Here is a 25,973-nt window from a genome sequence, read left to right on the forward strand (position 1 = left end):
TGGGATTCGATCCTGGGTCTCCAGGATCACGCCCTGGGCCAAAGGCAGGCGCTAAACCGCTGCGCCACCCAGGGATCCCTCTTTTTCAAAAGATTTATTTATTTATTAGGGGGAGGAGGAGCAGAGGGAAAGAGAGTCTCAAGCAAACTCTGTGTTGAGCATGGAGCCCAAAGTGGAACCTCAATCTCACAACCCTGAATGGGAATCAAGAGTTGGTGGGTTAACCAACTGAGTCATCCATGGGCCCCCAGAATCTAGATTCTTTTTTTTTTTTAAGGTTTTATTTACTTATTCATTAGAGACACACACAGAGAGAGAGGCAGAGACATAGACAGAGGGAGAAGCAGGCTCCCCTCAAGGAGCCCGATGTGGGACTCAATCCCTGAACTCCAGGATCACGCCCTGAGATGAAAGCAGAGCTCAACTGCTGAGCCACCCAAGTGTCCCTAGAATCTAGATTCTTAACTGCTATACTATACTACCTCTTGGAGAGCTTGCCATCTGACACAGAGAGCTCTTTCAGACGATGCATGGTGTTCTGTTAAAGGGATCTACCATAATTTATTTCATTAGCTCCCCTCTTTTTAAAAAAATTTTTATTTGTTTATTCATGAGACACACACAGAGAGAGGCAGAGAGACAGGCAGAGGGAGAAGCAGGCTCCATGCAGGGAGCCCGATGTGGGACTCCATCCCAGGACCTGGGGATCACGCCCTGAACTAAAGGCAGACACTCAACCACTGAGCCACCCAGGTGCCCCTCAGCAGCCTCTTTTAATGGATACCTGGATTGTTTCTAATCATTATCAACAGCCATGCTGAAATAAATAGCAGGTGCATTCTGGATATGTGCAGGTAGATTTATTGAATACATTTCCAGTAGTGGGATTGCTGGGGGAAGGGTACATGTATTTGTAACTTTGCCAGATCTTGCCTTACTACCTTCCATGGGTTGCCCGGTGTTCTCTGTTCCCCTCAGCCTCTCCAGCAGACTATGTTATTAAACTTTTGAATTTTTGCCAACTTAACAGGTAAAAAAATGGTATCTCAAAAACTTTAATGTGCGTATCTTTTATAACGGGTGAGTCTGAGCATCTTCTTTTATGTTCCCAGGGCCATTCGATATTTTGTTTTAAAGTTTTTTTTTTCTTTTAGATTTATTTATTTATTTGTTCATGGGAAACAGAGGAGAGAGAGAGACAGAGACACAGGCAGAGGGAGAAGCAGGCTCCCCGCAGGGAGCCCGACGTGGGACTCGATCCCAGGTCTCCAGGGTCACGCCCTGGGCTGCAGGCGGCGCTAAACCGCTGAGCCACCCGGGCTGCCTCAATATTTTGTTTTATGTGCACTGTCTATTCATATCCTTTGCTCATTTTTTCTATTGGGTTTTTGGCCTTGTTCTTACTAGTTCCTGGGAGCTCACGCTGTATCAGCGCTAAGCCTTCTTTGTAACCCCATGTATACCTTGAAGTTTCCGCAGAAGGTTCAGACTTCCCTCCTTTTCTCGTGCGTGTGTGCGTGTGTGCGGGTGTGCGGGTGTGCGGGTGTGCCTGGAGGAGCCGAGGCCTGGGGAAAGGCGCTAGCCGGGATCCACAGTCACTAGGGTCTATCGGGGGGAGTAGCACAGCCGCTCTGATGATGGGGCTCTGCCTGGGTGGTGGGGCACGGCGGGCCAAACGGCAGGCCGGGGTGGGGGCAGGACCAGGGGGGTCGCTCATCCCTAAGGGGAGAGGCCCCGGCCAGGGGGCAGCATGGAAGGTCCCCTCCATCCAAATGCGGAGACACACAGGGGTGACACGCAGTTGGTCTGTGGCTGTTGGTTCTCTCGGCCCCCCAGGTCCCGCAGAATCTCACGCCCGTGCCCCCGGGAGCCAGCGCCAGGCCGTCCTGGGAGGACGCGAGCCGGACCCACGCCTCGCGGCGGCGACCCGACAGCGCCCGCCGCGCCTGCCCTCCGCGGAGCCGCCGGGGCGGGAGTGGAAGCCAGATCCCGCTCTTTCGTTTTCGTTTCCCGGAAGGACAGCGATTACCCGAGCGCCCTGTGAGCCTGCTGGTCCGGGGAACCCGAGGGCACGCTGCCCGGCACTTCTCCAAAGAGGTTTCCTCCTCCTCGCCTTCCAGTGCCGGGGCCCGTTGCGGGGTGGGTGGGAAGGAGGGCCCGAGAGCGCCCAGCGGCCGCGGCGGCTCTCCCACCTCCACCTGTAATGCAGGTAAGAGCCTGGCGGCTGAACCCCTCAGCGCGCCGAGTCTCCGCACCCCCATCCCTTCTCCGCCACCTCAAATTCCATACCCAAGTTATCAGACCTTTTTCCTGCCTGGAATCTCACTCTCCAACATTTCCCCAAACCTCACCATTCATCCCTCACCGGCCTCCCTCCTCACTCACCTCCAGCCTCACTGTCTCTCCTCGGAACCTCTCTGTGTTCTATTCTGCTCCTCCTTACATCCTCCTCACCCTTGGATCATCCAGTTGTGACGTCCCTGGAAGTTCCTGCGACCCTAATAGCTGACAAAAGCGCCACTGCAGAGGGGCCCCCACTCAAGCAGTCCCTCTCCATTTGCCATATTTCACCAGCAGCTTCAGAACTGCCCCAGAGCTGGTTCCCTTCCCACCTCCAAGGCCCTTTTCCACCTCCTCTCTCTAAGAAGATTCAGATCCATATCCACAGTTTATCAGACCTCCCCCTGGCCTTCATGCAGAAGCCCAGAGTTCTCTCAGTAGCTCCCTGGCTGGTATTTTCCAGGCAGCTGAAACTCCAGAATTGGCTGATCCTAATGCTTGGAAGAGGCTAGAGGAGTCCACAGGGGGCTTTCCTGCAAGCATGAGACCCTAGACCCTTCTCCAGCTTGGCAAGCCAATGCTCCTAGGTGGCAGCCTCAAGAGGCTGGGTTACCTGGGAAATAGCACCAGCCTTGGAGGGGGTTGAGGGTGGGGTTGGGGATACCAGCCAGAAATGCAGTGAGAACTACCCCAAAAGGTGTTAAAACCTCCTCTGCTTTGCAGCTCCAGATCCACAGTCTTTCACTGCCGGTTGCCCTTCTCAGACATCAAGAGATGAATGTAATGCTCTTGAAGATCCTAGTTTGAGAAAATGACTTGCTGGGACTAGTTTCACTTTTACTTTTCACGGAGTGGCACCTATATAGCTGGGCATAAGCCCCAAGGCCACTTCTGTTTCTACAAAATCTTGTCACTTTTTCATCCCCTCATCCTGAGAGATGAACCAAATCACCTCTGGGGCTGAGCTTGTTATAAAATTGTAAAGATACAGGCTTCCCTTGGAGGGATTTTGGGATTCAGAAATTTATCCTTCCTTTTTCTCCCTTAAAATAAGCATTTACTTGTTTATTTATTTACAACTTAAGGTCTTTTTATCCTGGCCCCTCATGTCCCCTGTGTCCTCTCACCAAGGTCCCAGTAGATATTTCTAGACTCTCAGATTTCTATCTTACAAGTCAAATTTTGGCAGGGGAGCCTTCTGGTGGGGTTACGCATATGCATGAAAAACTTGAATCAGAAAGATGAAATTTATCAAGTGTCTACTCTGTACAAAATGTTGAAGATATCAAGCTGAAGACGCGCATGGTTCCTACCTTAAATTTTTTTTTAATTTCTCACTTATTTATTTGAGAGAGAGAGAGAGTAAGCAGGGGGGAGGAGCAGAGGGAGAGGGAGAAGCAGACTCCCAGGCAACTGAACTACCCAGGCACCCCACATGGTTCCTACCTTTAAGGTAGATGCAGAGATGGATGCTCTTTCCCTTTGAGAAAAGTTCTTAATACGTTTAAGGATGACTGAGACTTCACCAAGAAGGTTTGTCTTTGACTGCCCTGGTTTTTCCTCTTTCTAGGAGGGAGCATTGGCCAGCTCTTCTGTGAGCCCCGAGGCAGCCACACCACCCCCAGGAGCCCAGGCCAGATGTGAAGCTAGAATGAACTTGCTGGGTGAAGGGGAAATCTGCAAGTTGCCAGGAAGACTCCGTGAGTAGAGAGGAGGAAAAGGCTGACTTTTTTTTTTTTTTTAAGATTTGTTTATTTATTTGAGAGAGAGAGAGAGAGAGAGAGAATATGGTGGGAAGGGATAGAGGGAGAGAGAGACTCTCAAATAGACTCCCCACTGAGTGTGGTGCCCTACAACATGGGACTTCATCTCACCACCCTGAGATCATGACCTGAGCATAAATCAAGAGTTGTACACTTAATCGACTGAGCCACCCAGGTGCCCCAGGCTGATGTTTTTAAAGGACATAAATGTGACACATAAACTTCTTACCTAAGGAACTGCCTTCCCTCCATTTACTATTTCTTTGCTGGGTTTTATTTAACTTTTCCTTGGTGAGAAAGTCAGAGGATGTAAATGTGAATTCTCACTGCAGAGAGCGCAGCTGCCGTGGCCAAAGGTTAGGGCCGGCAGTCTCCTCATTAGTAAGATGAAGGCTGGGATCAAATGAGCTATGGGTTCTCTTCCAGTCTAAAGACAAAGAGTTGAGGATATTGCTAATGAGGAAGCCAGATAGGGTTAATCAGTGAGCAACAGCTATATGTATGTAGAACTCTCTTTTAAATAATTATGTTTAATTTTTATTGTTACAAAAGTAGCATGTGCTTATCATAAAAAAATGGGAAATGGCAGGGAAGCATAAGAAGAATACGTAGAATAATCAAATCTGCCCAAAGAGAGCCACGGGAAGTATACTGGCCATATCCTTTTATTTCACTTTCCTAAGTAATGCTCTTGTCTGAGTAAACTCATAACCATAGAACAGGCTGTAGATTCATGTATTTATGTCTGTATTTCAATGACCAGAGCTGAGAGGTGGAAAAGCTAAGTGACATGCTCAAGAGCACATGGGCTCTCCATGCTAAGGCCAAACCTTGGTCCTGTTGATAATCTTCCAAGAGATTTTTAAATGTACTTCCTAAGCCATGGAAATCATGGGATAGGCAGCAAGCCGACTGCCAGTGGAAGGTCTTAATCTTCTTGGGGCAGCTGTGGGTAGCTACATCTGACGTGAGTTGTGAAACCTCCAGGCCACTTCTTGCTCAGCTCACTCAGTGTCTGAAACACCGATTTCATACCCTTCTGATTTCCTGGCCACGACCTGATTTTTGAGTCACCAACAGGATTGAGCAGAATGTTGGGTATGACTTTACAGGCCTTGGGAAGACCTGGATACCCCCCAAATACCCCTGCTGTCCACAGCCTGGTATTCTTTTAATGAGGATAAGAGGGGGACTCATGGATATGAGAGAACCACAGAGTGTGAAGGATGCCCTCATGCCTCAGAGCAGTGGTGGAGGAAGTGGCAGTGTGATTTAGGGAGGCGGGCATGGAGCTCTATAAAGAATCTCTGTTGTTTCATTTTGTCCAAATGCCTGCCCTGACTGGTAGCTCGGGGCTCAGGGCTGTTCCAAGGAGATATTTGGCAACGGTTACATAGAGGATAGAATTTGGACTCTGACCCAACCCAAGCCATGGCAATGAGGAAAAATGGAACTTTGGGGACAGACCTGAAGACCCTGAGTGTTGCTGTTGAGAAGAAGCTTTGATGTCATCTCATGGCAGCTGAGGACCCCGATTCTCAGAGAGGGACGGGCTACTTTGCAGGTTCCACAAGGCCCTCTAGATTACCCCCCATTTCCTCCCCCATATTCAAAGACCGCCCCCATAACTTGCACACCAAGTTCTAGAATGTCAACACTGATAGAGACCCTAGATGTTGCCTCAGGTAACTCACTTATATTCCAGAAATTGAGGGCCAGAAGATTGTGTTCTGCCCAAGGTCAAGTAATCTTTGGTCACCTCCCTTCTTCTGGGTGTCTAGCTCAAGGTTATTGGGTAAGAGGGTACAGGAGAGGGAGTAGGGACTTAGAAAATTTAGTCATCATCTTGGTAAATGCAGTTATGCAGGGCTTTTAATTTTTTGAGGTCACCTTTGGTGGGTCCCTTCTGAGATGGTCCCCAGGTCTTTCTGCACATTTCTAGTGACAAGAACGTCCTCCCCTCTTCAGCCAGCCTTATTCCCTGTTACTCAACTCAGGGTGCAGGTCATTTGATCTATTTAGAGCTCCTGAGGTACTAGTGCTATAGCCTTTGGTTAGATTTCTCCAGAAACAGACCTGGAAAAACTTCCCCATGGAGGAGAGAGAGAAGGAAATTCCATTTAAATTTAAATTGTAGGAGTGGCTGGGTGGCTCAGTTGGTTGTGTCTGACTCTTTGTTTTGGCTCAGATCGTGATCTAAGGGTTGTGGGATCCCACCCATGTTGGGCTCCATGTTCAGCCCAGAGTCTGCTTGGGATTCTTTCCCCCTCTCCCTCTGTTCCTCCCCCACCACTTGTGCTCTCTCTAAATAAATAAGTAAATAAATAAAATCTTAAAAAGAAAAAAAAAAGAAATTTAAATTGTAGCACTGTGGGCAGTTGGAGCTCACTCCCAGAGGGGACTTCTGGGGTACAGTGAGAGCACCCCCTGAGTCATGCTAGCCCAGGGATAAAGAGGCAGGTTCTTCATCATCCCACTTCCCATCCATGATGGGGTGAGGCTGCTTCCTTGATTCTACAGCAAATTGAAAAGACCCCTCCTTTGCGGAGAAGTGGAGCCAAACCCAGCCAGGGATTGGCTTGGCTTCATCCCTACTTTCTCATTCCTCTTCAGCTTTCCAAGTTGTCCTCTGCATTGGCTAAGTCAGATGCAGAGTCAGGTGCTGACATTCAGCATTCAGTGGCCTTCAGGGAGTAGAGGTGAGAGCTAAGGGCCTTGAGCAGGACCCCAGCAGCATCTTCTATACTTCTCATCTTAGATTTCATGACTCATATTTACTTCTGAAAATATTCAGGCAACACGGTTCTGGCCTTTAGTAAATATCTAACAATCTTAAAAGATAGGGCACACTAAATGACTCATTTTCCTGCCAACAACATCCCAAAGAAGCAAACTCCTGACACCTAATGAGAGATTGACCTTTCAAATGGCTGGAGTGATGTCATCCCTGTTTCCTGAAATTGGGTTTCCATTGCCTGGCATCTCTCTGACATTTATCCCCAATTGCCCACCCCATTCCCTCCTCCATCTCTGGCTTCTATTCTAATCATCAGGGTGATTTGCCTCCTCAGGAAGGTGAATAAACAAAACAAATCTTGCTTAGCTTTGTGAGTTGGTGATAAGTGGAGCACACACAACTTCCCTGTAGAGCTTACATTTCCGTGCCTATTTGCCTGACAAACAAAGATGTTCATTAGAGCAGTGCAGAGTTCACTCCAAAGATGACTGTCCTGTCTAGTGACGGGAAGTAGGCTGGGACTGAGGGGCTGGATCCACGAGGCTCCAGCACTGTGTCCTGCACTCACAAAAGGAGATTCACAATGATTCCTCCCTCTTTGGAAGTGGAGAGTGAAAGAGAATTCATTTCCCCATCCCCCAGTCTGCATCCACAAGGATTTTCTCAAGGCCAGGGTGAGTCAGGAGCTGTGAAGACAGTACAGGCCCAGGGACCACTGGCAGGGGCTGGGCAGAGGTCCCTGGGGAGTAAGTCTGAGAGGAAATGATGCAACCTCAAGGGGACTGCTCAGGGGATTTTGAGAAGAGGCAGTTTAGAGATGGTCACTGGCACAGCCACATTTGATGACAGAGACACTGAGACGCCATGTGAGAAAGTCATCTGTGCAGCTAATGGCCAGATAGGGCCTCACACCTTGGACTCTTAGTCCTTGGTCCCATGTCTTTGCATTTTGCTGGAGCTTATTCCCTGGGGAAAAAACTCTGTCAACTTCCCACTGCTGGATGGAGAAGAACTGTGATTTCTGCATTTTGAAATTGACTTTCAAAGCTCCTAGTTGTGAGTAAGCCATGGGAAGAGACCACAAAGCACACCCTGTCCAATTTTCAAATGTCAAAGGCAGAGGGATGACACATCCCTGCAACTCCCTGGTAGTATAAAACAAGGGAAGAGGCCCTTGGGGGAACTCTAACAGGTGTTCGTGTTGCTGTTCAAGTTCATATCTTTCACCTATACAGAATCTCTGGGCACTCATTTTCATATATACAATTCTAACAGAGTGTAGCTTCCTCCTCTCCTGGACCAGGGTGGCTCAATTTTTCACATGCAAATGAGACTCCTGTGAGCCTTGCTAGATACACAGATTTTGATTCAGTAGCTTTAGGGTGGGACATAGCTTCTAGAGAGCTATATCTCTAGTAGACTCCTGGGTGACACTGCTGCTGCTAGAAATACATTTGAGGACCTCATTTTATATAGCTATGTCCTAATGGTGCTTTTCAAAGTGTTTGGTCAGGATTCACTAAGGAGTGGAATCAATTTAATGGATCAAAATAAGTATCTTTAAAAAATGAAATAGAACATTTTACAAATACTTTGGGCTCTTTATAAGTATGGGTCATGATATAAAATGCATTTTTTTTTTTTTTACTTCCAGTTGAGGTCAGAATGGTCTGAGAAACTTTGCCCTAGATGGTGGCATATGACAAGCAGTAAGTTAGATGGACGCAGGTGCCAAGACAAAGGTAGAATGGGGTGGAATGGGGAGTCTGGAGACTAGAAGCGCATGTCCTGGAAGCTTTGAATATTGACAATGATGTTTGTCACCTGCCAATGAAAGGGAATATGGCAAACAACAAACAGATGGGAGATTCCCAAACCCAACAATTTGGAAACCAAGAGCTTCCTCCTCCCTCAAGTCAGGGCCTGGACTAGACTGTGTGCATCTTTGTGCCGATTGAAAAGAACCTCACTTTTGGAAGAAGCTAAGCCAAAGCCCTTGGTTTTATCTCTACCCTCCCATTCCTTCCTTTTAATGGTGGCTTTGTGCAAGACACAACACAACTGTGTGTGCTGGCCCTGCCCCACTGTCTGGTGAATATAAAGCTGAGTATGATTGCCAAGAAAAGCAATATTAGCTAAGTTAACAGGGCAAACAATGGGGTGATGGATTTGAGGCTGCTGGACAGTGACTCTCAGTAAACCAAGGACAATGGTAATTGCTAAACTATGGTCATCAGAGCAGAGAAACAAGCTAGTCCCTCTATTTTCAGGCAAGCTCCACCAATGAGGATGCTGATAATCATAATAAATACCATTTGTTGAATTGTTACTCTTGACCAGGCATTGTGCTGGGTGTGTTGTATATACTGTCTGATTAAATACACTTGAACAGGCCTGGAAAATAGATTCTTTTATTATCCCCATCTTATAGATGTGAACATTGGTCTTAGAGTGGGGAGAATTATCTTGTCCTTGGGGCACCTGGGTGGCTCAGCGATTGAGCATCTGCCTTCAGCTCAGGGCGTAATCCCAGGCTCCCTGCGGGGAGCCTGCTTCTCGCTCCGCCTATGTTTCTGCCTCTCTCTCTGTATCTCTTATGAATAAACAAATACGATCTTAAAAAAAAGAATTATCTTGTCCATAGTCACCCATCAGTAAAAAGATGGGGGGCTGGGATTCAAACTCAGGTACGTCAGACTCTGAAGCTGTCATTTACTCTGAGCATCAGCCTCCACTGTGGGATGATGACAGCTTTCATTTTTAAAGGACTAGCCAAGTACTTCATAGTTTCCTGCATTCCTCCTGAGAACCCTGCCAGGAAGGTAGAAACCAGATGTTAGTTCTGATTTGGTTGCTAATGATTGGTCCAGCTCTGTTGTTCTGGAGGTCACTCTATCCAGCAAACTGCAGGAGTATGGTAAGGAATAGCTGGGAAATAGCTTTGGTCACATGGAGAGGGTCACATGATTTGGCCTGGAGGGAGTCTGGAAATCAAGACAGAGGGTTTTTGACTTGCTGGGGTTGATTGTTGGGAGCCATGTCAGTTTCTTGAGCAAGAGAGTGAAAGGGATGCTATGAGAAAAGAGACCTGGTTGGGGTAGGACTGGGAGTTGGTCAGGATGCCTAGAAGTCCTTCAGCTCACTCATTTAAGCAATTTATATTTATTGAGCATCTCCTGTGTGCTGGGCATTGCTGTAGGTGCTGGAGAGACAGCAGTGACCGAGACTGGCAAGGTCTGTGGTCATGGAGCTGACATTCTAGCGAGGGATGCCGTGACTGCATAAGGAAGCAGGATGCCCAGTAATAAGCACAGCAGAGGATAATGTGGCCCAGGATGGGGAGGGTAGCCCTTGAGTCCTGCCCTGCTCTGGGAGTGGGTGGGAGGCAGTGCTGACTCTTCAGGAAGATACATGAACCCTCCATCTTTCCCAGCTGGGGGCTCTGTCCAGATCTGTCCCAGGAGTCAGGAACCAGCCAAGCTGGAAATCCCCAGTAAGCATGTAGTTGGGGCAGGGAGAGTAAGGTGGTATCAGCTGGAGTCTTGAGACACAAAGATGGTTAATGTGAGGAACTGAAAATACAGTGGATCACATCCAAGAGAGGGAAAAGCATGGGTTGGTTTGCAGGTAAAGCCCTTGAAAGGTGGTTAGACTGGTAAGGGGAGACTCTTAGGGTCATCCCAGTAATGAGGTCAGGAAGACATTGTGTGTGTGAGGGTGGGTGGGTAGTGGACACCTTAGATAATGCTCGTCAGCAATTGCTAAGCTCTTAGGCTGTGCTGAGTCCTGTGCCAACCATTTTACTTGTGTCACCTCAGCTAGTGTCAGGAGCTCCACTTGTCTTGGAAAGCACATACCACGTGCCAGACCCTGGTCTTTAAATTGGTGATCTTGTAGAACCCTCATGACAGTCCCATGTTGCTAGTACTGTATTCGTCACCACCCTCGATGTGCTGGTGAGGACACTGAAGCATAGTTGTTTTGCCAGTTTTCAGCTGGTCTGGCAACATCATTGATCCTTTTTGTTGTATGATTCTCCTTTTCTTTTAGGTATAATTTACATAAGATTATGTGTACAGATCTTGAGTCTACAAATGTTTATGTTTGTTTTTTTTTTGTTATTTTTTAAAGATTTTATTTATTTATGATAGTCACACAGAGAGAGAGCGAGGCAGAGACACAGGCAGAGGGAGAAGCAGGCTCCATGCAGGGAGCCCGACGTGGGATTCGATCCCGGGTCTCCAGGATCGCGCCCTGGGCCAAAGGCAGGCGCCAAACCGCTGCGCCACCCAGGGATCCCTATGTTTATGTTTGGATACACCTGTGAGCCATAGTGAGATCGGGAACTAGACCTTTTCCAGTGTCCCAGGAAGTTCCCCTGCTCCTCTCCCCGGTCCCTTCCCCTACAAAGGGCAACCACTGCTCTGATTTCTCCCCCTAGATTAGCATCTGTTCTTGATTACATGTTTATGTCTGGCTTCTTTCCTTCAATATATCAGTAAACTTTAATCCATGTGTCATGGATTAGCAGTGCCTTATACTCTCTGTTTAATGGCCAGGCAGCATTCCATTGCGTGGACACATCACAATTTGATTGTCCCTCCTCTGGCTGATGGATATTTGGAATGTTTCCATACTTGTCTATTATGAACTGACACTGCGGACATTCGCATATATGTCTTCTGGTGGATGCATTCCCACCATGTCTCTTGGGTCTTTACGTAGGGGTGAGATGCTGAATGATATAGTATGTAGCCTGGGTCCCTAACCCCTCCACCATCCTGCCCCTCATACAGCCCAGCAGCCCACTCAGGCAGTGAAATTTTATCCCATTTTACAGGGGTGGGGGGATTGAGGCTAAGAACACCTTGTAGGTGATTTGGCTAGTAAGGGGTTGAGCTGGGACCCAGACCCTGGGGTTGGAGGTTTGGCCCAGAACTAGATGGCTGAGCCACTGCTTGGAACTTGGTCCTTCCCTGGGGGCTCAAATCCTATTGGAAAGCCTTTTGTGACCCTAGTATTCTTTGAGGACACAAGGAACCGGAAGGTCCTTTTTCTGTATTTATTGGACTGGAGGTTTTGACAGCAGAGGGATGAAAAGTGAGGGTAGGAGAGAAGAAGAGGTAATGAAAGAAAAACCAAATTTCACTCCGGAGTGACGACTGGCTTCACTTTCAGGTACTATTGTGTGACCTTAGAGTCAGTCACAGATGGCTTGGGAAGTCCTATGCCCCTGTCTCCAGACCTGGTAGCAGGACCACATCTGTGGTTGATACTATCTGCCAAGTTCATGGTTTCCTCCTCTTTCTGTAGTTTTAGTGTTTCTCTGGAAGCAGGACAGCTGGAGGGGGTAGATTCCATCCCCTCACTCTGGCCAAACACAGGACCATGTTTTCCTCTGACTCTGGAACATAGTTTTGAATTTTCAGGATGACAGCCTCAAATATCATGAAATAGGCAATCCCGCAAAAACGCAATGGCCAGTGGGCTCCCAGAGCCCCAGAAGCCCTGGCTAGCTGATGGGCCTGCCCCTGATACTCCTGAATCTTACTGTCAGGTGGCTTCCAGCTTTCATACCACTCAGCTTTTGTGTCTCAGTCACTTCTGTGATTACTGGACTGATCTCTCATGGAGGCTCTAAATTCCTATTTCCACCAGCAAGGCATCCTTTCCCCTGCATTCCTGTCAGGTGTAGGTGTTATCATTAAAATGATATCTCATTCTTCTCTGATTATGCCTGTCCCTGACTGTGAAGTGTCATGTCTTGGCGCATCTTTATTAGTGGATTGTTCTACTGTAGAGGTTCTCAAGTGGAAGCAATTTTTCTCCTCTCCCTTGGGGACACGAGGCAATGTCTGCAGACATTTTTTTTCAGACTTTTTTTTTTTAAAGATTTTATTTATTTATTCATGACAGAGAGAGAGAGAGAGGCAGAGACAGGCAGAGAGAGAAGCAGGCTCCATGCAGGGAGCCTGATGTGGGACTCAATCCCGAGTCTCCAGGATCACACCCCATGCCGAAGGTGGTGCTAAACCGTTGAGCCACCAGGGCTGCCCAGTGTCTGCAGACATTTTTGGTTGTCACATCTCAGTGTGTGTGTGTGTGTGTGTGTGTGTGTGTGTGTGTGTGTGTGTGTTTGCTGCTGACATCTAGTGGGCAGGGGCCAGGGATCCTGCTGAACATTCCACAAAGCTCGGGATAGCCCCCACAGCAAGGAATTATCAGGTGCAAAGTGTCAGAAGTGCCGAGGCTGATTGCTCCACCTGAATTGCTGGTAAGATGTTTGGTCTTTAAAAAAAAAAAATCAATTTAAAGGTGCTCTTCACTTATGATAGACATTCATCCTTTATTTGTCATCTACATTGCAAATTATTTTCCTTTATTCTGCTCTCTTTTAGTTTCATTTATGGTATACACACACATACAAAACCTAATGTAGTCAAGTGCATCCTCCACATAATGTTATAGCCTCTGAGTTTACTGTCATGGTTGAGGTTTGAGGTTCCCCCATCCTTATTGAATGCATGTGGGTTTCCTATTCCTGCTTTTTAAATATTTTATTTTTAAGTAATCTCTATGCTCAGCATGGGGCTCGAACTCACAACCCTGAAATAAAAAGTTGCATGCTCCTCCAAGTAAGACGTCAAGTACTCCCCCTATTTCCACTTTTTTTCTTTTTTTAAGATTTCATTTATTTGTTTGACAGAGAGAGGGTGGACTAGTATAAGCAGAGGAGAGTGGCAGGCAGAGGGGGAGGGAGAAGCAGTCTCCTCACTGAGCAGGGAGCCCGACTTGGGGCTCGATCCCAGGACGCTGAGATTATGACCTGAGCTGAAGGCAGATGCTTAACTGATTGAGTCACCCAGGTGCCCCCACTTCTATTGAGTTTCTTTTTTTTTAAATTAATTAATTTTTTTTCTATTGAGTTTCTATTATTCTATATATTAAGGCTTAATCCCATTTGGAACTGATTTTTGTAAATGGTGACAGGTAAAGGTCCAGATATATTTTTTTCCAGGTGGACAACCAATGTGGTTTTTACCATAGCTTAAATTCACTATCCTTTCCCACTGAATTAAAACCCCACCTCACACTTTCGGGCTCCTTCTTTTCCAATGATACTTGTGAGTCTCAGGTAATAGCGTCAGATCTTGATTACGTGGCTTTGTGGTATGTAGTACCATGAAGGCCAGTTGCCACGTCTGTTCTTTTTTTTCCCCCTTAAATAATTTTTCAGTCAGTTTCAGAAATTTCTTCTTTATTATTCATTCTTCAGTCCCAAAATAAAGTAAGGAGCCCCTCCTTCCTCCCATGCTGGGCTGTGTTGCCCTGCTTTCTGTGTTTGTAGCTCAGGGCTCTTTCCCTCTGCATGGCTGAGCAGGATTTCATTGGGTAGTCATTGGTTACCTCCCTCCTGCCAGCCTCACTTTGCCTGGGATATTGGCTGAATTGATGAATAAGTGGATACTGCACTTTTTCTTTTTTCTCTTTCTTTCTTTCGTAAACTTGAAAATGAGTTTTATCTCTTGTGCTGATTTGGGACCAAAGTAGTCACAGGTTGGCTCCATCTTTGTCACTGCCAAGATATGGCCATGGACAGGTATCTCCCCTGCCTCAGCTTTCTACCTGTCATACCAGCCCTGATGAACCCTGAGCTCCTTCCACTGTTACGTGGCCAGGATCCTGGCAGGGTTGAAATGCTCTTGAGAGGAGAAGCACCACACAAAGCAAAGCCCCAGGTTGTCAACACAGTGGGCACAGTTCTGGGGGCCCCAATATTTTTAGGGGCCAACAGAAATGTTCTGATTTATTTTAAAATTAGGAGAAAAAAAACTTTTAGGCAGAAGAAAATGTTTTAATACATAACAATATACTCGTCTTTATACCAGTGTAGTCATAAAATAAAATTAAAAATATTTTTTAGGGAAGGAAAGGGCCTATGAGCAAGAGTACCAAGGACCGTGAAAGTTGTCACGTGGCCCTCTTAAATGCAACCCAGATGAGTGAGGCAAATAATTGGCATTAGAAGCATAATAGGTCCAGGCAGTGTAGACATGTAGAGAGAAGGAATAAAAGAAAGCAACTCATTGTCTGGGTATTGCCAGAGGCAAGAACACACAAACTTAAAATGGGTGCAGGAGACTTCCTGGTCCCTTGGGCTGCTCTCTGAGCAAACCCAGACCTGAGCTGGTACAAGAGAGCGGAAGAGTGGGGCAGCCAGACAGACCTGGATTCTGGGCCTGGCTGTACCTCGTGTTACCTGTGTAACCGGGGGCTAGTCATTTAGCCTCTGGGAGCCTCAGCTTCCTTATTGGGGAAACAGTCACAGTAACACCCTTTCTTCACGTCTAATCATACATGCCATCACTCAACACATGTCTGTGGAGCGCCTCCTGTGGTCCGGTCGCTGTCCTGGGTGCTGAATACATAGAACAAGGTGCCCTAGCACATCCAGCCTGGTGCCTGGCATATAATAGTTCCTCAGTAAATATTTGTTGACTTAATAGTTGGAAAACAGGCCAGGGGGAGGGGGTACCCAAAGTAAAATAAGTGAACATATACAAAATGCATAGATAATGATTAACTTAAACATATGACCATATCAAGTGCAATGACGAGGAAAAGTAAGGTACCAGGAAGTAAAAGAACAGGACCTGGTGACAAAGGAGGAGACAGAACAGCAGAGCATCTGCTCAGATGTAGCGTTCTGAGTGGGCTTCTTGGAGGAGGTGATATTCCAGAGAGGGCCTGAAATGGAAGGATGAGTGATTGTTGAGGGGAGAGCTCCTGTCCCCACCCTGTGCTCTCTCTCAGTCCCTGTCCCTCTGGTTGCAGGCATCCAGCCGGCACTCTGGAGCAGGGAGGACGTACTGCACTGGCTGCGTTGGGCAGAGCAGGAGTACTCTCTGGAGCGCACTGGGGAGCATGGATTTGAGATGAATGGCCGAGCCCTCTGCATCCTCACCAAGGATGACTTCCGGCTTCGTGCACCTGGTTCAGGTCAGAGAAACTCACTGAATTCCCTCTAAAACATTCCGATGAAAACCAGGTAGGCCCAGGGAGGAAGCTGGAGGGAGATGGACGTGTTGGTTGGAGGAGCATTCTCAGCTTCCAGCATGGCAGACATCCCCTTTTCCATAAATGTTTGCCTAGTGGTTCCTCACAAAAGCAGGCTGCAGCAAAGGAATCTGGGTGTTGTTTGCAGAGCCCCAGAGCTCTGTCCTACTGTCACTTCCCCTCGCCTTCCCCACAGCTCTTGTCTCCCCTAACCCTTTCCACTCTGCTGCCTCTCATCTCATCAGCATGAAGCTTGTAACTGATCCCAGACCTCACCCAAGAGGCAGGTGACCGACCTGCTTCTTGCCTTCACCCCTAGGGGACGTCCTGTATGAGCTGCTCCAGTACATCAAGACCCAGAGGCAAGCCCTGGTGTGTGGGCCCTTTTTTGGAGGGGCCTTCAGGCAGAAGATGCCCACTCAGCGCTACCCTTGCCTCCTGAAAGGTGAGGAGGCTCCTCTCAGAGCTCTGGGACCCTACCCCAAGTTGGCTTCATTGGAAGAACAGGGATTCCTCCAGGCAAAGGAAGAGGCAGCTGTGTGGGCTGGGCTCCCAGCTCCCCTCTGCCCTGCCTCCTAAGCCATCACCCCTGGCCCCTGTGGGTCTCCTGAGACCACCCATCTCCCCATTTCTCTGCACTCCTCTCTAGCAAAGCATTGTTGTCTGGTGTCCCTATTCCCTCTCCTCCTGATCTCTTTGTGGAAACTCTTTTCTAGAAACCTGAATGTGGGGATGTCTCTGTCCACTGTCAATACTTATTCACTGTCACCTCTCATGGCCTTCAATGGTCATACCCCCTCCCCTCAAACTCTTCCCTTGACTTCCAGAACACCCCATGGTCACTCCTCAGTTTCCTGGCTTTTCTTTTTCTCTCCTTCTTCTAAATGTTGGAGTACCCCATGGCTCAAGGGGCCTCTTCTCTATCTGCACTCAGACCTAGAGTGTTAAATACCATCTAGTACCGATGACCCCTACATATACCCCTACAGACCCCTGCAAATTCTAGACTTTCACACCCCACATTGCCTACCCTATACCTCCCCTGGGATGTCTAATGGGCATTTCAACCTTAAGAGCTCCTAAAGCAAACACCTGTCCCACCTCTCTCCTCACAACTCTACTCCTCTTCTGGGATTCCTCATCTCAGCAGACTCCAACATCATCTTCCTGACTGCTCTGGCCAAAATGTTGGATGTCACCTCTGCTTGTTTTCTTTTTTTTCCCACTTAAATCCCAACCATCAACACGACCAGTGGACTCTACCCTCATAATCTATCCAGAACTCAATCACTTCACACACCTCTATTGCTGCCCATGGCCCAGCCCTCATCACTTCTAGAGAATCTCCTCACTGATGTCCTTGTTTTCACTCTTGATCTCCTATGATCTATTCACAATAGAGTAGCCAGAGAGATTCATAAATCAGATCATGTCACTTCTCTGCTCAAAATCTTCCAATGGCTCCCATCAAACTCAGAGTCAAAGCCACAGTCCTTATTTTTTTTAAAGATCTTATTTCTTTATTCATGAGAGACACACAGAGAGAGAGAGAGGCAGAGACACAGGCAGAGGGAGAAGCAGGCTCCATGCAGGGAGCCTGACATGGGACTCGAACCCAGGTCTCCAGGATCACACCCTGGGCTGAAGGTGGCGCTAAACCGCTGAGCCACCCGGGCTGCCCAGCCATAGTCCTTATAAATGACTCCTGCCTTCTGCTGTCCTCTCCCAACCCTCTCCCCCTTGCTCATGCTGCTCTAGCTACAACAGCCTCCATGGTCATTGAATAAGCCAGACACACTCCTGCCTCAGGGCCTTTGCTCTTGCTGCTCCCTCTGCCTGGCATTCCCTCTTCTAGATTCTCACATAGCTCACTCCTCTCTTTCCTTTAGATGTCTACTAGATGTTAACACTTCAGTGAGACCTTCCCTTACCATCATGTACCTGTCTTTCCCAGGATTCCCTATCTGCCTTACAGTGCTTTATTCTCACCCCCCTCATATTGTATACTATTTCCTTTTTTATTTTACACATTCTCTCCGTTTGCAACCCCCTTACCCTCCCACTATAATATAAGCTCCATGAGGGAAGGGGCCTTTTTTGGGTTCAGTGATATGTCCCCCACATGCTTTAGAACAATGCCTGGCTCACAGAAAGTTCTTAATAAATATTTGTTGGGTGGATGGAGAGGATACAGGACTAAGATACAAGCATCTGGATTCTGGACCTGGTTCTGTCACCTCTTGGCTTTGCAAGGGGTGGGTTTGAGAGATTAAGTTACTTGTCTCAGAGCTGAGGTTGGCCCCTGTGCTGTCTGGCCCTCACCTGTGCCAGAGCTCGGGGACCCTATGTCTCCTTGACCTTCCACCTGGGGACCAGATGGAAGAAGAGCATTGGGAGTGCTGCCTCACGGGGCTCCCAGGCATGGCATTGAGGGGTCTGAGCTGGGGGAGGCTCAGGATTCTCCCCACAGAATCAATTGGTGCTTATCTGCTTGCAGAGGGGAACGGGCCCCCTCAGTTGGCCCCCCAAAGGGATCTCCTGCAGCAGCCATCACATCTGGGGCCTGCCAGCTTCTTGAGCCCCCTGTCTAAGTGGCCCCTTGGCAGGGAGGAGTCCCTCGATGTATTTCACTGTGAGGAGCTGGGCTGCAAGACTGAGGGAGACTGCTCCTCCCCCACGATGCCACAGGCCCCCATCGATGGCAGGATCTCTGGTGAGTAGGAGGCTGTGTGCCCCTGGGAGGTAGGCTGAGGCCAAGTCTAGAGGGTGGGTGGTGGCAGGGCAGAGGTTTGTTTTGAGCTGAGGAATGGAGTCTGTGCTGAGCTTTTAGAAGAGTTTAGGGTGACTGTCCCATGTGCTTGCCATAATCTGGCCACAATAGGGCAGGGACAGTTAAACTAGTCACAGTCAGATAGTGAGATTGGCATGGAGTATTCCTCTCTTTAAATTTTTATTTATTTATTTTTCAACAATTGGGTGCTTACTGTGTATCAGGCATGGTTCTGAGAACTTTACTTAATCCCACACCAACTTTTTGAGGTTAGTATTAGCTCCATTTTATAGGAAGGAAAATGAGGCACAGAGAACTTAAGTGACTCCCCCAGGATCAATCACACAGCAGTAAGTGCCAGAGCTGGGGCATGAACCCAGGCAGTCTGGCTCCAGAGCCTGAGCTCTAAGCAGGCAACACACTTCCACTCTACATTCATTGTTAAAGTGTTGACTAACAGGCCACCAGAAAAACTGACAGATAAACTGCCTTTTTTTCCTCTCTCTCTCTTTCTTTTTTTTACAAGATTTTATTTATTTATTCTTGAGAGACAGAGAGAGAGAGAGAGGCAGAGACACAGGCAGAGGGAGAAGCAGGCTCCATGCAGGGAGCCTGATGTAGGACTTGATCCCCGGACCCCGGGATCATGATCTGAGCCAAAGGCAGAAGCTCAACCGCTGAGCCACCCAGGTACCCCCTGCCTGCCTTTCCAAAGCATAATTTTGAGCCACGCTAGGGCAATAACATTTGTCCTAAGACACCACTAAGCCTGGCTTCTGGGTTGGAAATGCCTGGGAATCACTGAAGCACAAGCATTTGATCTTTTTAATAATAATGCTTAATATTCTCTGAGCACTTACTCTGTACCAGGCACAGTGCTAAGGGCTTTTGGGTTTATTATGTTACTCAATCCTCATATCATCCCTTACAAAGATACTGTGGCTCAGAAGAGGTTAGGTAATCTGCCTGAAATGACCCAGCCAGGTGGCCCAGGTAGGAGGCCTTAAGCTCTTGCTCCCAGGCTCCCTTGGCCACTTGCCCTCCATGATGATTTGATTTTCTCAAGCTTCTCACTAAAGGACTTGACAGGATGGATTTAACAATCCTGATTTAACAGAGAATAGGGCAAAGGGCAGAGAGGGATCTGGAAGCAGGTGCAGGTCACTGGCCGCCATCCAGCATCCCCACTGCCTGCCCTTGCTACCTGCCCCCCAAGTGAAGGGTGTTGGCTCTCATGTTTGCAGAGCTGAGTTAGTCTTTTCAGTCTGTGTGTCACTCAGGAGATTGGTGACTGGGATATGTCCATACCTCTCTGGGCTTGTTTCGTCATATCTCGCTGTGGATAAAGATTTATATATTTATTTAAGGGGGGGCACTTCCTAGAGTTAGGGTGAATAAATGAGACAATGAGCCCCCGCAAATGGCTGTGCTCCATCGTAGACTGCCGGCTGCTGTGGGATTATGTGTACCAGCTGCTCTGTGACACCAGGTATGAGCCCTACATCAGATGGGAAGATAAGAACGCCAAGATCTTCAGAGTTGTGGATCCAAATGGGCTTGCCAGACTCTGGGGAAACCATAAGGTAAACCTCAGCTAGCATGTGGGCTGGCCTCCACATTTCCAGAAGGAGACAGAGCAGGAGTTCAGAGTGGACCCCTCAGCACTAGGGGACGGTTCTCAACTGACAGAGGTGGGGGTGAGGGGCTTCACCAACAGCTCCAGAAGTATTGGGATCATTTTATTCTGGGAGATCCTAAGGGACAAGAAGTTACTTCTTGAGGATGGGGACTGTCCCCGAAACTCAGGAATCTTGCCCTTCTACTCACTTAAACCCACCTTTGCTTAGTTCTTGAGACTCTCAAAGCGTTTTTACATGAATTACACTGCATATGCTGTGGGGTAATTAGGCCAGGTGAGGAAACCGGTTTCCCGGGGTGGGGTGGGGGAGCTGGGGTAGAGATTCAGGTCTCAGGCTGTGTGGGAGCATTGGGTATCAGGGCTGGGAAAGCCTGTTAAGCACTGAGGTCTGCATTCCCAATGTGAGGAATGCCCATAACCTAAAAGGGCATCTGCCAGAAGATTTTAGGTGGTTTACCCCAAATTCTACTAATTATTTATTTTAGTAAGAATTGGGATTAAAAGTTTTTAACTATGACGTCAATCTCTTGCTTTACAGTGATGATGTAAAGCAAGTGTCCTTGTCTATAAATAAATTCAGTTAGCTATAAAAAGAGTCTTAAAAAAACTATTAGCAATCAATCATGGTAATCTATAATAGATAGCGTTTCCTAAAATGGTATAGCATTTGATCACCAGGCACTGCTCTGAGGGCTTTCCCTGCATTAACTCGTTTAATCCTCAGGACACCTCGTGAAGTAGACACCAGAGGGGAAACAGAAGCACACAAAGTAGTTTGTCCAAGAGTTTGCAGCCAGTAGGTGGCGGAGCATGGACTTGAACACAGAGTGTGTGCCTCTGCCTCCACTCTATTTTAAAGATTTATATATTTATTTATGGTGAGGGGAGGGGCAGAGGGAGAGGGAGAAGAGAAACAAACTCTCTGCTGAGCAAGGAGCCCCATGTGGGCCTCAGTCTCAGAACTCTGAGATCACGACCTGAGCAGAAACCACGAGTCAGGCACTCAACCAACCGCGCCACCCAGGCACTCAAAATGATCTGCTTCTGTTGCCTCTCTGTGGTGCTGGTGGTTGGAACGGATGCAGATGACTCAAGCCTGGGTGTGTTCACCTCGTCCAATCCCCTTCTAGTATAGGGAGGGGAACTGCGGCCCAGGGAGCAGCGATTCCATTTAATGAGCATATATACCCCATGCCAAGTGCTGTGCTAAGTGCTCCCATGGATTAGCTAATTTAATCCTCACAATAAACCTGTGAGACGGGTGCTCTCATCTTCATTTTATAGCTGGGGAAACAGATGCAGAGAGGTGAAGAGATTTATCCAAGGCCACGAACCTGCCACATGGTGGAGCTGGGGCTTACGTTGACACTAAAGCCCAGCCTCGTTGCCTTACTCTGCAGTGCCCACACCTCAGAGAAAAATAAAATGACTTGGCTAAAGTCATGCAGCTCATGGCGAGCTACCCCTACCATTGTGCTTCCCTTTCCATTCTGTCTCTCTGACTGCATTTCCAACTAAAAAAAAAAAAAAATATATATATATATATATATATATATATATATATATAGAGAGAGAGAGAGAGAGAGAGAGAGCCAACACCCTTCACTTGGGGGGCAGGTAGCAAGGAGATATATATATATACTACTTGTGACATTTGCTATTTGGAAGCAACATATGAAGGGCGCCTGGACAGCTCAGTCGGTTAAATGTTTGCCTTCGGCTCAGGTCATGATCTTAGGGTCCTGAGATTGAGCCCTGCATTGGGTTCCCTGCCCAGTGGTGAGCCTGCTTCTCCCTCTCCCTGTCTGCTGCTTGTGCTCTCTTTCTCTCTCAAATAAATAAATAAATAAATAAATAAATAAATAAAATCTTAAAACATAAATAAATAAAAGCAACATGTGATTCATTCTTGCCCTGTGGTCCTGAGCCCTGTAGGTGGTACTCATTATTTCTCCTCCAACCTTCCCCTGCCTGTCTCCTTCCAAACTCAAGAGAGCTCTCATAAGCCCTCACAAAACTCTGGTTCCGGAGGGTTAAGAAACCATCTGGTTCAACCTGTTTCTTTCTTTCTTCCTTTTTTTAAAAAAAAAAAAAAGGAAATGGGGTAGAGTGGGAGGTGGAGGATGGAGGCAAGGAGACAGAGACAGACATTTTTTTTTTTTTTGAGAGAGAGAATGTGAGCAGGGGGAGGGATACAGGGAGGGAGGAAGAATCTCAAGCAGACTTTCCGCTGAGCATGGAGCCTGAGGCCAATCTCACTGCCCTGAAAGCATGACCTGAGCCAAAATCAAAAGTCGGATGCTTAACCTACTGAGCCACCCAGGTGCCCCCAACCTGCTCCATTCCAGGTGTGGAAACTGAGGCCCGGAGGGAATGGGGTGGGGAGCGGAGGATGATGTGGGACTGCTTTGCCTTCTAGAACCGGGTGAACATGACCTATGAGAAGATGTCACGTGCCTTGCGCCACTACTATAAGCTGAACATCATTAAGAAAGAACCTGGGCAAAAACTGCTATTCAGGTGAGTAGCCTAGGGGCTGAGGAGGAAAGGGGAAGCAGTGGTTGGGTGGGCTGGAAACCCCCAGTGGATGGGGCAGGGGCTGACTTGCAGCTGGAGCCTGAATATTCCAGATTTCTGAAGACACCCAGGAAGGTCAGCCAGGACAAGGGCAGCCACCTGGAACAGCCGGAGAGCCAGGAGCAGGACAGGATGGATTTCAAGGAGGAGATGCTGGAAGTCTCTCCGTGAGGGGCAGGTGGATTCTGGGCACCAAGCAGTGACAGGCCAGAAACTGAGTCTCCCTTGAAGGCAGCTAGCTGTATGGTGGTCTCCGCCTTCCTCCCGGAGCAGCAGGGATCCCTGACGGGGTTTTGCACTCATGAGATCCCAGCTATTGTCCCAGACCTCAAAGCTGCCTGCCCACCCGGGAGGCTGAGAACTGGGGGGGGAGGGGGAGCCTTACATTCAGGGCATCATGGTGGGCATCGTCCTTGGGTAGGCAGCCCTGGAGCTCAGTGGGGCACCGGGTGTGAACCCTCTCTGCCCTACCCCTTGTTACCTGCCCAGCTTGGGAGAGGTAGCGGGGCACTGAGAGGGCATCCGGCCCAGCTCCATCAACTTACAGAAGAAGGAAGCAGAGGCCCCTCACTGAGCCTTAGTTTGTAAAAGGGACATGCTCTTGAAGACCTGCCCTCAGGGGGCTGATGCTGGCCTGGGAGAAAGGGACACGGCTTCATCAGTCTTAGTAATAGCAACATAATAATGCTAACTGACATGTAAGCGCTCACTACATGCCAGGCCTTGTGCTATGGTTCCTACCCACATTTTATCTCATTCAATTCACCCTCCAAACCTCCAAGGCTTAAAAATGGGGAAACAGAGGCAGAGGCTTACAGAGCTGGGAAGTCTCTCCAGAAGGCAGTACTGTTACTTGGCTTGTGCATTTGTTTTAGTGACTCTGCGTGTATGGGGCACTTTACTTAAGCAGAAGCCATGGCCCTGCCTCTCTGCCCTCAGGGTCTCTGTTGAGTGGTTCATCTCACTTGGCCCAACCTTCTTTCCTGAGGTTTCAGTCCTCTGGTGACACTATGACTATGGCCCAGTGGAGATTGCCACTGCCCCCTAGTATCTGTGGTTTCCTGTGCTCCTGCTCCTGGACCTGCACCTGCCATGTGACCTTGGGCAGGTGGTTTCCCCTCCCTGGAACCTCAGGCTTCTCACCCATAAAATGCAGGTGCTATTCTGAGCTGACCTCACAGGATTGCCAGAAATCTCCATACGACAACATTGGTGACAACATTGGTGACTCCACAAATCCCAAACCACTCTGAAGCTTGAAAATGCCTCTGCGCTATGGGTTCAGCTTTTCTTCTCTTCTCCCCAACGCCCCTAGGAGTGGCTGGAGGCTTGGGAGGGGGTCAGAACCTCTGCCCTGTGACCTCCTCCAGTAAGATTTGGGGGAGAAAGGGAAGGGATGTTTTCACTTCACCGAAAACAGAACTTCTTGGATTCACATCTTCTTTCTTGGTAGGAGGAAACCTCTGCCTCTCACCCCCTGGGCAGGTCAGGAAATCCCCAGCCTGAGCTGGCTTTGAGTCACCACACAGAAGCTGAGAAGGATTCCTGGACTTTGGCACTCAGAGCTTGATCACTCAGGAGCAGGGCTTCTGTCCTGGGTTAGTCCCGTCCCGGGCCTCGACTGTTCCACACCAGAAGTGGCCGGGCCACAGCAAGGTGGCCTTGGCATAAAGGCTCAGTATGAAAATCCTTGGCCTCTTTCCTCTTCCTTGAGACGGTTCCATCTCCTCCGCTTTGGACCAGGATGAACCTGTGCTCCATAGCGTTTCTCAGCATCTCTAACCCAGAACTCCACAATTGGATGGGGAAAGACTGTTGAAACCTCCCTTGTCCAGCCCCTCCTTTTATTGATAAGGCAACTGAGGCCAGAGATGGTGGTGGCAGGGTGGGTAACTTGCTCAAGGACAAACAGCTCAGCCTGACTGACTCCTAACGTTGCCCCATAAGTCACTTCTTCCAGGTACGATGTTGGCATTTGCCTGGCGTTCGTTAATGGTTGTCAACAGCTGTGTGTCCCAGGGAATATGTCTCTACCCAAGGCGATGAATCTCACCCAGTGCTGGGGCCACAGGGGCCTGGGCTAGGACAGACTCTTCCACCCCAGAGCCCAGATCCTTAGCCTCCCCACTCAGCCCCAGGGGAAAGTCCACCTTTTCCCCACCTCCCCATGCATGTTAGGCCTGGGTCTGGGATGTATACTTGGGTGCCAGGAATAAAAAGATCCATTCAGCCCTTCCCTCCACCAACATTAACTGAGCACTTGCTGTGTACCTGGAACTAGGTGAAGCTCTGGGTTTACAACCATTTTTGGCACAGATTCCCGAAAAGTGATGGGTCACTGAAAACATGTCAAAACGGATTTCCTCACATAATTTTCAAAAGCAAGAGATACATTCTCATAGTTTGAAAGAAGAGCCAGCCATGTCGGTTTTTCTTTTTTTTTTTTTCACAGATAATATTAAAGTCAACAGTAAATAAATAATTTATTTAAAAACTGAGTGTGTAAAGAAGTTCATTAATGAAATAAATGACACAAGTCACTGTCACCATCTTGTCAAGCCACTTACAGCATGAACCCAAAGCATGGGCTCCGTGATTCTCTATCTCTGCTACATGGATTCTTGCCAACAGTCTTTTTCTCTTGCAAGGAAGTTCCACTTCTCCCTGGCTTTCCCCAAGATATGATTGACGTATAACATGGTGTAAACTTGAGGTGACAACATCTAGCACTTCCTTCAATCCTGGTGGCCCTGCCACCTCTCGAGCTCCTATGGGAAGCCTGGGCTGATGCTGGTGACCTATTGTCTCTCTCCTGGAGAAGCCTAGTAGTGACAACTCTCCTTGGCTTCTTCCTCTGGTCCCTCATTATGGTGTAAATCCACATTTTCTACTCAAGCGTTCTTTTCCGAAGTTTTATAGAGATGCTCAGAAGACACATCCATTTATAGAGCGAGGTCTTAATACCTCCAAACTATCCAGCTTCTGGCGGTAAATACGAAGGTGATCCTGGCTCAGAAGGAGTCTGTGGAATGCCAGGTCCCTTCCTGTGTGCTGACTTGGCTACCCAGAGGGACTATTGAACTAAGCTGCCCTGGGATGGCTCCAAGATTTGGGCAGGGAGTTTTGAGTATGCTGTTCTGAAAATCAGAA

The 25,973-nt window shown here is 48.2% G+C and overlaps 1 protein-coding gene across 3 annotated transcripts; it reads left to right on the plus strand.

The window, feature by feature from the left end:
• The first annotated feature begins 1,956 nt into the window (after positions 1-1,956).
• On the plus strand, positions 1,957-25,321 carry ETV7 (ETS variant transcription factor 7). Of its 3 annotated transcripts, none has more exons than XM_077904249.1 (8): positions 1,957-2,209; positions 3,851-3,980; positions 15,616-15,780; positions 16,157-16,282; positions 18,335-18,550; positions 20,048-20,190; positions 22,666-22,766; positions 22,877-25,321. In XM_077904249.1, exons 1-8 carry the CDS (start codon positions 2,204-2,206, stop codon positions 22,992-22,994), a joined length of 1,005 nt encoding a protein of 334 aa, XP_077760375.1. In that variant the 5' UTR covers positions 1,957-2,203; the 3' UTR covers positions 22,995-25,321. The 3 variants fall into 3 exon arrangements, with proteins under 3 accessions (XP_077760375.1, XP_077760376.1, XP_077760377.1); XM_077904250.1 differs by lacking the exon at positions 1,957-2,209 and adding an exon at positions 2,521-3,060; XM_077904251.1 differs by lacking the exons at positions 1,957-2,209; positions 3,851-3,980 and adding an exon at positions 5,765-5,838.
• The last annotated feature ends 652 nt before the right edge of the window (positions 25,322-25,973 follow it).

This window comes from Canis aureus, chromosome 7 (genome assembly GCF_053574225.1).
Source record: "Canis aureus isolate CA01 chromosome 7, VMU_Caureus_v.1.0, whole genome shotgun sequence".
NCBI lineage: Eukaryota > Metazoa > Chordata > Mammalia > Carnivora > Canidae > Canis > Canis aureus.

Coding starts and splice junctions, on each gene's coding strand:
- ETV7 (XM_077904249.1), top strand. Junction 16,283..18,334: donor CTACCCTTGCCTCCTGAAAG/GTGAGGAGGCTC, acceptor ATCTGCTTGCAG/AGGGGAACGGGCCCCCTCAG. Junction 18,551..20,047: donor CATCGATGGCAGGATCTCTG/GTGAGTAGGAGG, acceptor GCTCCATCGTAG/ACTGCCGGCTGCTGTGGGAT.